The sequence below is a fragment of the Botrytis cinerea genome, chromosome 9, assembly GCF_000143535.2.
Source record: "Botrytis cinerea B05.10 chromosome 9, complete sequence".
Classification (NCBI taxonomy): domain Eukaryota; kingdom Fungi; phylum Ascomycota; class Leotiomycetes; order Helotiales; family Sclerotiniaceae; genus Botrytis; species Botrytis cinerea.
Genome location: NC_037318.1, coordinates 2,491,163 through 2,502,802, shown reverse-complemented (window position 1 = coordinate 2,502,802; position 11,640 = coordinate 2,491,163). Strand labels below are relative to the sequence as shown.

The 11,640-nt window shown below is 33.5% G+C and overlaps 3 protein-coding genes across 4 annotated transcripts; 2 read left to right on the top strand and 1 right to left on the bottom strand.

Annotated features, from left to right (window-relative positions):
- Positions 1-1,221: 1,221 nt before the first annotated feature.
- BCIN_09g07100 (hypothetical protein) lies at positions 1,222-2,067 on the top strand. Its single transcript, XM_001553148.2, has 2 exons — positions 1,222-1,592; positions 1,723-2,067. The coding sequence occupies exons 1-2, from the start codon at positions 1,362-1,364 to the stop codon at positions 1,762-1,764; spliced, it is 273 nt and encodes a 90-aa protein (XP_001553198.1). The 5' UTR covers positions 1,222-1,361; the 3' UTR covers positions 1,765-2,067.
- A 3,549-nt stretch (positions 2,068-5,616) lies between these two features.
- Positions 5,617-8,682, bottom strand: BCIN_09g07090 (hypothetical protein). Its single transcript, XM_024695349.1, has 5 exons — positions 8,278-8,682; positions 7,689-8,153; positions 7,152-7,619; positions 6,439-7,013; positions 5,617-6,280 (listed from the first exon to the last, which is right to left on the bottom strand). The coding sequence occupies exons 1-5, from the start codon at positions 8,318-8,320 to the stop codon at positions 5,816-5,818; spliced, it is 2,016 nt and encodes a 671-aa protein (XP_024551143.1). The 5' UTR covers positions 8,321-8,682; the 3' UTR covers positions 5,617-5,815.
- A 1,271-nt stretch (positions 8,683-9,953) lies between these two features.
- Positions 9,954-11,594, top strand: BCIN_09g07080 (hypothetical protein). 2 transcript variants are annotated; one of them, XM_024695347.1, is made up of 4 exons: positions 9,954-10,145; positions 10,236-10,316; positions 10,367-10,939; positions 10,999-11,594. In XM_024695347.1, exons 3-4 carry the CDS (start codon positions 10,460-10,462, stop codon positions 11,161-11,163), a joined length of 645 nt encoding a protein of 214 aa, XP_024551141.1. In that variant the 5' UTR covers positions 9,954-10,145; positions 10,236-10,316; positions 10,367-10,459; the 3' UTR covers positions 11,164-11,594. The 2 variants fall into 2 exon arrangements, with proteins under 2 accessions (XP_024551141.1, XP_024551142.1); XM_024695348.1 differs by having other exon boundaries at positions 9,954-10,316.
- The last annotated feature ends 46 nt before the right edge of the window (positions 11,595-11,640 follow it).

Here is an 11,640-nt window from a genome sequence, read left to right as displayed (position 1 = left end):
ACTTTATTAGTGCTTTTGGAAAAGGAGAAATAAGCAAGAAAATTGCGTAGCTGCAACTATCATTAGGGTTTTCGAGTAAAGATTATTATCCTTCATTTGAAACTTATAATTTAGGATTCGCCAAGGTCAGCACATCTAAGCATTGACATAATATTATGTCATTGTACAGCCAACACTTCTACAAGTTGCGTAATTATAGTAAGCATTAAATCTTGATATTCAAACTAAGAATAATATCCTACTATATGCGGAAGATCCTTAGAAGACAATTGCAAGGGTAGAATGGTTGCTTACAACTCCGTGGTGTCTTAGCTTAAGCAGCTTCCGAGATGCGTATGCAACCATTTCACGTATATACTATTAAGTTAACGTTTTGGAGTCATCCATGCAGTAGAGGCTATATCTAACTGTAACACTATTCCCTCTACCACGCTTGCCCATTTGCTTCATGAAAGGGATCTGTAGCTCGTACAGTAATAAAGTCTGTCAGTGTTGCCAATTGAATCGTGTTTAAGATCATTCATGTAGTTAGAATATCTGAACAAGAGCAAATTAATATAGGTCATGATCTACTAAATCGGGCTAAAAAAAGCCACGTAGCTAAAAAGTGCTTCTACGGCTTTGTATTCTCTAGTTCTTGATTTCTTTCGCCCATTTCATTGGGGTGAAACAAACAGCTTAGACTATGATAGTTGCAATAGTGACTTCAACGGAATCATAAAAGATCGTGAAGTGGGTGGTGTAGAATGTGTGATGCGAAGGGAAATAGGGGGCCACGCGGAAATCTGTGCGCCGAAATGGCGGTATAAACATTCTATGAAACTCAAAAGTCTCTAGTTAATCTTTCCAGAAACAATATATCTTGGGTTACAGTAATCAATCCGAGTAGAGCGCAGATCAACCTTGGCTGAAAGAGATACGCCGCAGTACTATCCGAGTAGCAGCAAAGTCTAATCTTACATCTTCCAGGACCAAATCGTCTGCAGGGAGAACACTTTCTGTGTGCCCAATTATCAATGAAAACTTCAATCCATAAGTAGCTTGAATAATTATCTCTCAAGATAGACTCATTCACGTAAAAGTGACGTAGATCATTGAGGACAGTATGATGGCTTAACAGGAACACTTTATGTGAAGATTAGAGAGTGAATGACAATAACTACATGCCAAGGCAGAAGCTGTTCAGCTGATAGAAACGAGCATGCTTTTGTTGAGCGAAGAGATCTATATAAGCCCCTCAAATCAATCATCCCTTCTTCTTTTCACCATCATCAACTTCATCATACATTCACAACACAATACACCAGAATTTCCACACGCCAAACTTCAACTACCAACAAATTCACACCGAAAGCTTCAAAATGCAATTCTTCGTTCCATTCTTTGCTCTCCTCGCGACTAGCGCCCTCGCTATGCCCAACACCTTTGAAACTCGCGATGTCGAGGCTGGACAGCTCGAGGCTCGCGCCAACTGTGGCCAAATCCTACCGGCCTGCAACGGCGGGAATGTAGTCGGACAGACCAACTGTCGCTGTAAAGGTCAAAAAGAGACTTGTGATCTCTGGCACTGCCCCGGAGACGCACCCAATGTCGTAAGTCTACTTTTCCTTCATGGAGAACTGAACAGTACAACGGAAGTGACAACCAAGAACCCAGCACTATCTGATTTCTCTCATAATTTTATGAAAAAATACTTGCTAATAGAATTTTTTTCACATACAGATGGCTTGCGGCCAAGCCGGTACTGGATGTGTCTGGATTTAAATTATAATGATGACTCTCCACTCGTGGGCCAGGGAATTGAGATTTCATGGATTTTTCAAAAGGGCTTGCAGCTTGCAGTGGTAAGCTCTCAACAGCTTCTCTATCTCGGGGCGTGCGGATAAAGAAGCAGAAAACTGTTCCTTTCCATGTTTTACTTGAGTCAAGGGAGCGGATCATGAACATAAAACTTGAATGTTTGTAGAGGAGGAATCTTTCTGTGTTGCTTTCTTTTTACACGTGTACACATTATCGTTAGTCATTCATTGTCAGAAAATGCGAAAAGATATTACCCGGGCCCGGGCATAACTTTAGAAAAAAATTCGCTGCTTATATTTGTGAAACAATGCTTGCGATGCTCCTCAAGCTGGGCTGAAGGTGTATTAATATCTAATTGTTACACTTCAATTTTTACTTCAAGCTCTTTTTTCAGCACATAAACCATTCTCGGGTATCCGAAAGTTGTGGAATTTGAGAATAGCTTTGAGACTTCTAGAATAAGCCCTTATTACACACAGTATCCGAATTCAAACGATAGATCTGCCATTCGACCGCAATCTAGCTCTGGAAGTGATCTTGTTTACGAGATAAATATTACAAGCACTAGTACAGCAAATTGTGGATGTTGGTGGATTGCGTTGAAACAACGGAACGCATCTTCGTAATGGCAATATAATTGTTGAAACTTGTAGATATGATTATATCAATAAAATGGGGGGCTCTTTTTCTGTTGGTAATTACGCTTCTAGTAGGATTCTAAGATTATTGATATGAACAAGCGAAGTTAAATTTGAGGTTGATGAGATAGGGGTATATAACTATTATTGTTTTTGTTGATTTGTATTGAATTTGAGAGTATTGTTATTGTTATTATTAATACAATTCCTATTAGAAGTTAGTTATAGAGACGAAAAAGAAAAGAAAAGAGAAAGGAAAGAAGTGAATAAATAATGAAAGGAATATGTATAAGGCTTTGTTTAGGATTTATATTCTTATATATAAATTTTATTTGAATTATAAATATAATATTATTATTTATAACATGATTTATTATCGAAAGAATTATATTATTAAGTGGATCATTTTTTATTCTAATAAATATAATCGATTTCAATATGCGATTTATTAATTATCTATTATATAATCTAATAATAAAGAAGTATACTTGTTTTTAACTATCAAAGTTATTGAAAATAATAAAAAACTGAGTTTCTGAAAGATTTTTCAATTATATAATATTCTTTATACAATTCTTATTCATAAAATGAATAGTTTAATTTTATATATTGAAATTCGAATGAATCGATATAAATTTATAGAATTAGAAGAGGAGATTATTATTCAATATATTTTTGATATGAATTTAAAAGGGTTTTTATTTAAATTTAAGAAAGTAAAAGATATAATAAATTATATTTTTGAATTGAAGAATGTAAAGTATATTAGAAAGTTTTGAATATATTGATTTATAAAATATTGAATCGAATTAAAAATATATTTTAATTGTATTTATGAATTCGTAAAAACAAATGAAATGAAAAAATACTAATATATTATATAATTATATATCTATATAACAGGCCATTTTTATATTTACACATTTATAAAATCCCTTCTGATTAATCATGAGTAATATACTAACACTAAAACAGAATTGTTCCGGTTGAACAAAGTAATAGATTTTATGAAATTCTTTTAATTCAATACACAACCTTAAAAGAAAAGAAAATTCAATTGAAAGAGAAGTAATTAGATTAAAACAATTGAAAACTTTTTAATAGTCTAATTAATTTTAGGGTAAGATTTATAATAATGATGGAATTAATTAATTAAATTGAAAGGATTAATAAAAATAAATTCGAAGATATATTTATAAGCAAATATATAATGTCTGAGATATAGTTGCTTTTGTCGTAGGTCGAAAGCATATGAGGGGTGAATATATATATAATATGAAAGCATGCTCGGGTGAATGATTAAAAGACTATATAAGCAGTGTGACACGTGATTTTAATTGAAAAATTATATGAGATTAACTTTATTTTTTTACAATTTGAAGGATTAGATCTCTTTTTATACTTATTTACTTAAAATTAGCTTTCTTTATTCAAAATCCCTTTCCTAATCCAATTATTTTTTAAATAAAGAATTTATTATTCCTTTTATTCTTTTGAAATAATGATTAGGTAATTAATTATTATCTTATTGATTTTATTTAATCGATTTATTATAATTTTTAATCTTTTATCATTAAATTATAATTTGAATTTATAATGAAAATTACTTTATTCTTATTTGAATATATACATATAAATTAAAAAATATCAACTTTATATTATATTATTATTTTTATTTATAAAAACAATATTATAAACAATAGCTTTAAACGTTTTTCAATATTAGAATTTAAATTAGAATCTAAATTAGAATCTATAGAAAAGTTCAAGAAAGAGAATTAGAAAGAGAATTAGAAAGAGAATTAGAAAGAGAATTAGAAAGAGAATTAGAAAGAGAATTAGAAAGAGAATTAGAAAGAGAATTAGAAAGAGAATTAGAAAGAGAATTAGAAAGAGAATTAGAAAGAGAATTAGAAAGAGAATTAGAAAGAGAATTAGAAAGAGAATTAGAAAGAGAATTAGAAAGAGAATTAGAAAGAAAATTAGAAAGAAAATAAAAGAAGAGAATAAGAAAAAAGAATTATAAGATTTTAAGATTTTAAAGTTTAATTACATTTCTAATATCTTTATATAAGCTAGAGATAAAAGATTAATAAAATTTCTAATATCTTTATATAAGCTAGAGATAAAAGATTAATAAAATCTATAAACTATTATTATTATTATTATTATTATTATTATTATTATTATTATTATTATTATTATTATTATTATTATTATTATTATTATTATTATTATTATTATTATTATTATTATTATTATTATTTATAAACTTCGCTAACCGCTCGCTTCTAGCTCGTGTAAAGGCGCCGGAGATGCAATTAAGCTTTAAAACCTCAAAACCTCAAAACCTCAAAGTCTTATAAATCTCATAAATCTCATAAATCTCATTCTAATTCTCTTCCTAAATCTCTTTCTAATTCTCTTTTTAATTCTCTTTTTAATTCTCTTTTTAATTCTCTTTTTAATTCTCTTTTTAATTCTCTTTTTAATTCTCTTTTTAATTCTCTTTTTAATTCTCTTTTTAATTCTCTTTCTAATTCTCGCTTACATAACCTGACAGCTTACGAATTAAGAATATTAAGATTTCGATCTGATAACTAATTAGATTTATAATAAGATATCTATATTGATATATAACTTTACAATTAGAACTTAGAAAGCAATAAAAATAATATATTTGAAAAACATATAATAAACTCTAATAGAATATATCTTTAATAATTAGTTTATATATTCTCAAAAAGTTATATATTAGATTAAAATTGTTCTATAACAATTCAGTCTTTTTATTAATCGAAACAATCCTGTTCTAATATTAGTATATTATTTATAATCAATTAGAAGAGGTTTTATAATCTGTAAGTATGAAAATGACCTATTACTTAAATATATGATTACATAATACATGAGTACATTTCCACTTGATTTGCTTCTACGAATCCATTAATTCAAAAATGTAAAAGAAGTATATAATTTCGTTTATATTCTTAAATATATATCATTAGAATGAAAAGTGATTTAATTTATTATATAATATTATTTCAACTCTTATTTTATTCAATAATAGTAATAATAGAATTAGTAAAAATGTTTTACTTTGGATTAGATCTATGTATTTTTTGAAATCATATTTCATATAATGTGAACCAAATCATTAATAAATTCATTTTTTTGTTGTATAGTATAAAATTTACTTATATATATCGCTAAGTCCACATAGCATAGTTATAGTTAAACCAAATCAATTTTGAAATCACTACCGCTACTACTTCCACCTACTAATACTCTGCTTGTTGAAAGCATAGGAAAAGTGCTTCCGATTAATAATAAGTAGCCACCTCATTCCCGCCAGCATGAAACCCCAAGGTATCGAATCAAGCTTTGAGATTATTAGGCTCCGGAGTAACGATAGCGAATCCCCTATCCAACGGCTCCAATAACCCGAAAAGTGTATCCCACACCTTGGAATCCCCCTGGGTAGTCAAACCAGTAAAATTCTTACGAGCACCATCTACCAAATCAACTAGGTCTTGATGTCCGGCCCAGAAAGTGAAGTTCACACCAATATTTGGTGTATCTGAGTAGTCAATCTCATGATCCGTCATAGTGGCATTACCGAAATTCACGTGCCAGCCCGATTTGTTACTACTTCCATCTGTCTTGGCTACATCTGAGAGCATGATATCGATCTGGAAAGGTATGACATCCCAGGCTTTGGGGCCGTTTATTCGAATAGCTAGTGTATCCAGCAATTGTTCAATAGTCAGTGCCATCATGGACGCAGCATCTATTGAGTTATAAGCTTTTTGGGTGAGTCCCGTTACTTCCAGCGCACCACACTAGAACACAGGAAGTCAGTAATTACCTATTAAGGAATAATTTTGAAGTTAAATAAGGAATCGAAGCTGTATTATGAGTAAAGAGGATTCGGAAGATGAATCATCAAAGTGTAGTTTGGGATTAAGCAGTGAAAAGTGAAAGAACCGAATATGCTCACAAGATAAAAGTTTCGCCATGTTGCGTTTTCCGCGGCATATCCCAATTTAGTAAAGACTTCACTGAGCGCTTGTTTTGCATCATCGGCATTCTCTTGATCGCTGAAGACAGCATGAGAGAGAAGCGTGGCTGCGAAGCGGAGATCAGGCTCATCGACATTGATATAATTGTTTTTGGCCATCGCAACGACATTTTCCATACCACCCATGCATGCTACGTAACGTTTTGCAATGGCCACTGGTGGATGTTCCCACAAGTGAGCGGGATTGCCGTCGAACCAACCCATGTAGCGATTGTATATTGCTTTGACATTGTGGCTGATAGAGCCATAATAGCCTCTTGCGTTCCATAGTCTGTTCAGGCTAGGTGGTAACTCAAAATATTCTGCAATTTCTAGACCAGTTTGCCCGTCGTTAAGGAGTCGGAGAGTTTCGTTGTGCATGTATGCATAGAGATCACGCTGTTGAGAAAGGAACTCGACGATTTCATTGCCTCCATCGGATTTGAAAGTTGGCCAATGATGGCTGGCGAAAAGATAGTCACTTTCGTCTCCATAAAGAACTATTGCCTCGTCCACTGAAACATCAATCGCGGTTAGTAAAGACTTAAAATATAATTATAACGGACAAGTGTTCATATTTAAAGCTCAAAACGACTCTGTATGACGCACGACGATATAAAGGAAGTGAATTTAGTCGAAGAAATTTTACTTACAATACCGAGACCAGACTCTTGAATCACGAACCAATGCACCTCTCAACGTCTGAATATTATGCAGAGTATGTGTGGCATTCTCCGCCATGCAAAGAGCTCTGTACTGCGGGAAGTAAAAGTTCATCTCTGAAGGTGCTTCGGTCCCAGGGGTAACCTGGAAAAGAATTTCCAAGGCATTGGTACTATCGGTACCACCAATGTAATAAGATTTTCCAGTTGTAGAAGAAATGCTCACCGTAGGCGGGACCAACGAACTAACACCGGTTGATGCAGCCATACCTAAGCCGGTCCCAACCTGTCCCGTGGGACTTTTGTCTAGCGATTCACCGTACATGTATACAGCTCGACGACACATTGCGTTTCCCGCGTAAACATTTTCGCTTACAGCATGGTCAAGGAAATCCGCAGGTGCGTATATATTTTTCAAAGTGCCTTTGCTAAAGTCTTCTTCGGTGCCACCTGAGGCCGCTGTGATTAGAATGTTAGCATGGTGGTAAATCGAGTAGAAAACGAGGATAAAAAATCTCAGTAGCATACCAACGACGGCACTCCCGCCACCGAAATGATCGACATGAGAGTGTGTATAAATCATTGCGATAATATCTTTGTCTTTGCGGCACTGTTGATATAACAAAATACCCTGCTGGGCAGTCTCAACCGAGCACAATGGATCAATGACCACAACACCAGTTCCATCAGGCGTCTCGACGAAAGTCATATTGGAAATATCCAGACCGCGGACTTGGTAGACACCATCCTTAACGACCTCAAAGAGACCCTGCTTAACACAGAGTTGTGATTGTCTGAAAAGAGATGGGTTGACCGTAGAGGGACAGGTGGCATCGTCATTAATGAACGATGCGTATTCATCGTTATTCCAGACTTTGACGGTGGGATCGCTATTAGAATAGATCACACAATTTTCCATGCCACCTTGCCATCCTGCCTTAGCATTGCGAAAGTCTGTTTGGTCGGTATCAGGGTATTTTGTCATGATTATAGCTGGAGGTAAGATTTCGATTAGTTTTGAAAATGCAATGTTTTGCTGTCGAGGAAAGGGAGAAAAGAAGAAGCTTTATAGAAAAGACTTGTGAATTTAGTCAGGAAGAGTTTAGCCTTCACATACTGTAATATAGATTAATTCTTATCTTTGAATTCAACCGTCGCATTTGCAGACATGGTAAGTCAAATCTGATTTGGATTGCGGAGACGACTCCCCGAATCCTGTCATCGTAATAAAATCCGAAGCAGATAAACTTGAAGCTATTATCTAAAATACCTGTTGCAATTTGGTATTTACTTCGAGTTAAAGTTACATCAGAGTTGAAGATGTTGGGCGGGAAAACTAATTGTGTGGCTTCACAATGCAACAGAGATGAGATGTAGTTGCTCAAACCTTTATCCTATGAGATACAGTGACTGGCCTTCCCTGTGAAAGTATTGGGCATTACTCGAGGGAAATTAAGAAGCTGCAGATCTCAAAGCATGAATATGAATCTCAAGATAGTAGTAGTGTATAATATAGTTTATCAGTGCGTACATCATATCAGTGTGTGTACCACTCATTTCACATATAAAATTCGTCTGTGCGTAACCGTGTACTTTCTTTATTTAATAATATAACGTAGTTTATCGGTGCGTGCACCATATCAGTGTATGCACTACTTCAAAATTATACTAAAATCAGGGTTCTCTTAATATTTATATTTTAATAGTTAATCATTATTTTTGGAAAAGAAGAAAATATTTAAAAAAAATTATCATTTAGATATTCAAAAACATAATTTTTATATAAATATTTTCATTATATTTTTAAAAAGATTGAATTTGTTACGGTTTTCGTTATAAAAAAAACTTTTTTTAAAAAAAATAACTATTATATTAAATCAAATTTCTAATAATTGATTAGAAATTCTTATTATTTATATAAATAATTATAATGTTTTTTTTAGAAAAACTCATAACATAACTTGACTAGAAGTAGATCATGTCATGATATGGGTCAGGTACCTTTACACCAAATTTTGTATGTAAAGGTACTTAGAGCGACTTTTTATATCTCTATGGATATTAAAGATAATTTAAAAAATTTTGATAATTAGGCTTAATATCTAATAAAAATATATTATTAAAGTTACAAAATACTTTTTAATAATATTGTTCTTAAATTGATACGATTTTAAAAATTCCCATAGTAATTTTTATTAGACAAAAACGAAAATTTGAAAGAAACTTTAATATCTTTATTAAACGTTTTTGTATCTCTATAATATTTTATCATATTAAATATTCATATTGAATATATTATACTTCAAAATATCGAAACTATATCTCTAGTATTTATAGAGTTAGAAAAATTCGCTCTAAGTACCTTTACATACAAAATTTGGTGTAAAGGTACCTGACCCATATCATGACATAACCCACTTCTAATCAAGTTACGTTATTATATTAATAAATAAATAAAGTGCACGATTATGCACAAACGAATTTTGTATAAATTATTAGAATCTTAATAGTTTTCACTAATTGATTTAATTGTTATTGAATAACATAGATTTGAAAGTGTAAATTGAAGTGAAAGTGGTACACGCACTGATGAACTATATCATATTAACCTTATTGTTAATGTAGTAATACGAATGTATATACCTTTGCGGGGTTGAGTGGCCATGTCCTGTTGTGGCGTCATATTGATTCTGAAGACTGACAGATTGTATATTCACATGAAATTGATATCGGCAAAATATCATGGACTCACAAGCCTCAATAGTAGGTCATCGGCAGTTGATGAGTATCTCTGAAACAAAATCTTTTTTAACATAAGCTAATCCTCTTTTCCTCGATTACAAGAAGGCGATGAGAATCAATGTGTGAAACTATACTATAAAAGATTCATATGATTTTTTTTTTATTGGTAGGTATTATAGAGCTGATCATATATAATCATATTATTGCCCCTTATTCTACTCATTGACTGCGAGGGTATACACCGTACGTCCTTTAATAATTATTTCATCATCATCCTATTGATATCAGACACAACACCTTCTAACCTTACCTAACAAATATTCCACGAAATAGTTTTCAAATTCATGAATAGAAACATCATTCTATCAAATATACCAGCTTTGATATAGAAGTCGACTCAAAACATAACAATCAGTAAGTGGTAACGTGATCACATGTCAACAAACGACTCATGTAATTTCCAGCAGATAGCCAACATCGCATGCGATGCGGAGGCTGTTGCCGATAGCTTCTTGATAATTGATATCGATCGAATACAGCCTTTACATTGATAAAGTATGCCTCTCGTAGAACTCAATCCTGGAACCAGTGACTGGCAGGATGTCAAACATGCTGCCTTAATATTATGGAGAGCCTCTCAAATTTCAGATGTCACTGCTCTGCAGAATGATCTTCGCAACTACGATACAATTTCCGCGCCAACAATTATTAATCTTCACACTGGTATCAATCGGACTCGAAAAGCTATTCTCATCAACGACCAGGATACAATCACCATTGCCTTTGAAGGGTCTACGGATGATGAGATTCTGGTGAACCTGTGGACTGATGGTAAAGGTCCAAACTGGTGGAATCTTCCATATCCTGTATACGTTTACGGGAATAGAGTCCACAGTTTCTACTTGGACATGTGGAATGGGATGAAATCTGCCGTCTTCTGCGCTCTCAGTGACGCAGTGGCCACAATGCAGGATCATAGCATAGTGCCAAAAAAAATTGATTATTGCTGGCTATTCCATGGGCGGAGGGGTGAGCACGTGAGGTCTCCACTATTTTCATCACATGTCTAGAAAACAAGCTGATAGGCAATATATAGCCTGGGTTTCACAGAGATTGTGGAACATGTCCGACACACTTATGGCTCTCAATGTTCATCCCCTCAAGACTGGGCCTCCGACGACACCCTTGGATCGCTTATTCAACACCTCACATTTGCGAGTACGGGAGCAGGCGATATGGGCTATCTCACATTGCTCAATGAGCTTTATGGACGATACCAGATCCGAGCTTGGGATTTTTTGAATCATTGGGACCGGACACCTCTTGCTCCTCCATATCATTTCCGAAACTGGAGAGGCCATCGTTATATCTTGCCGCAAGAGGTGACTTGTCATCTTGGGGCTGGATTTGGTCCGATAGGCCATTTGATTCAGGGGTATTATCAATCTGCTGAGTGGATGGCCAACCATGGATTGGATCAGGTAAAGACAGCCTACCGCAGCGGTTATGCTTAGTTGATTCAAGTATTTGCATTAGTTAGTACACGGGTGGTACTACAATGTCTGATATGAAGTTGATAGTACATACGATAATATAATAGTCCCTTTTATCTACAACTATAGGTGTTATATGAAAGAAATAATATAATTTATCATGACAATATATAATCTTTAACTGTGTATCTATCTTTCAATTCAACACGCGATTGATTAATGACTAGTCGTAGATTTATAACTCT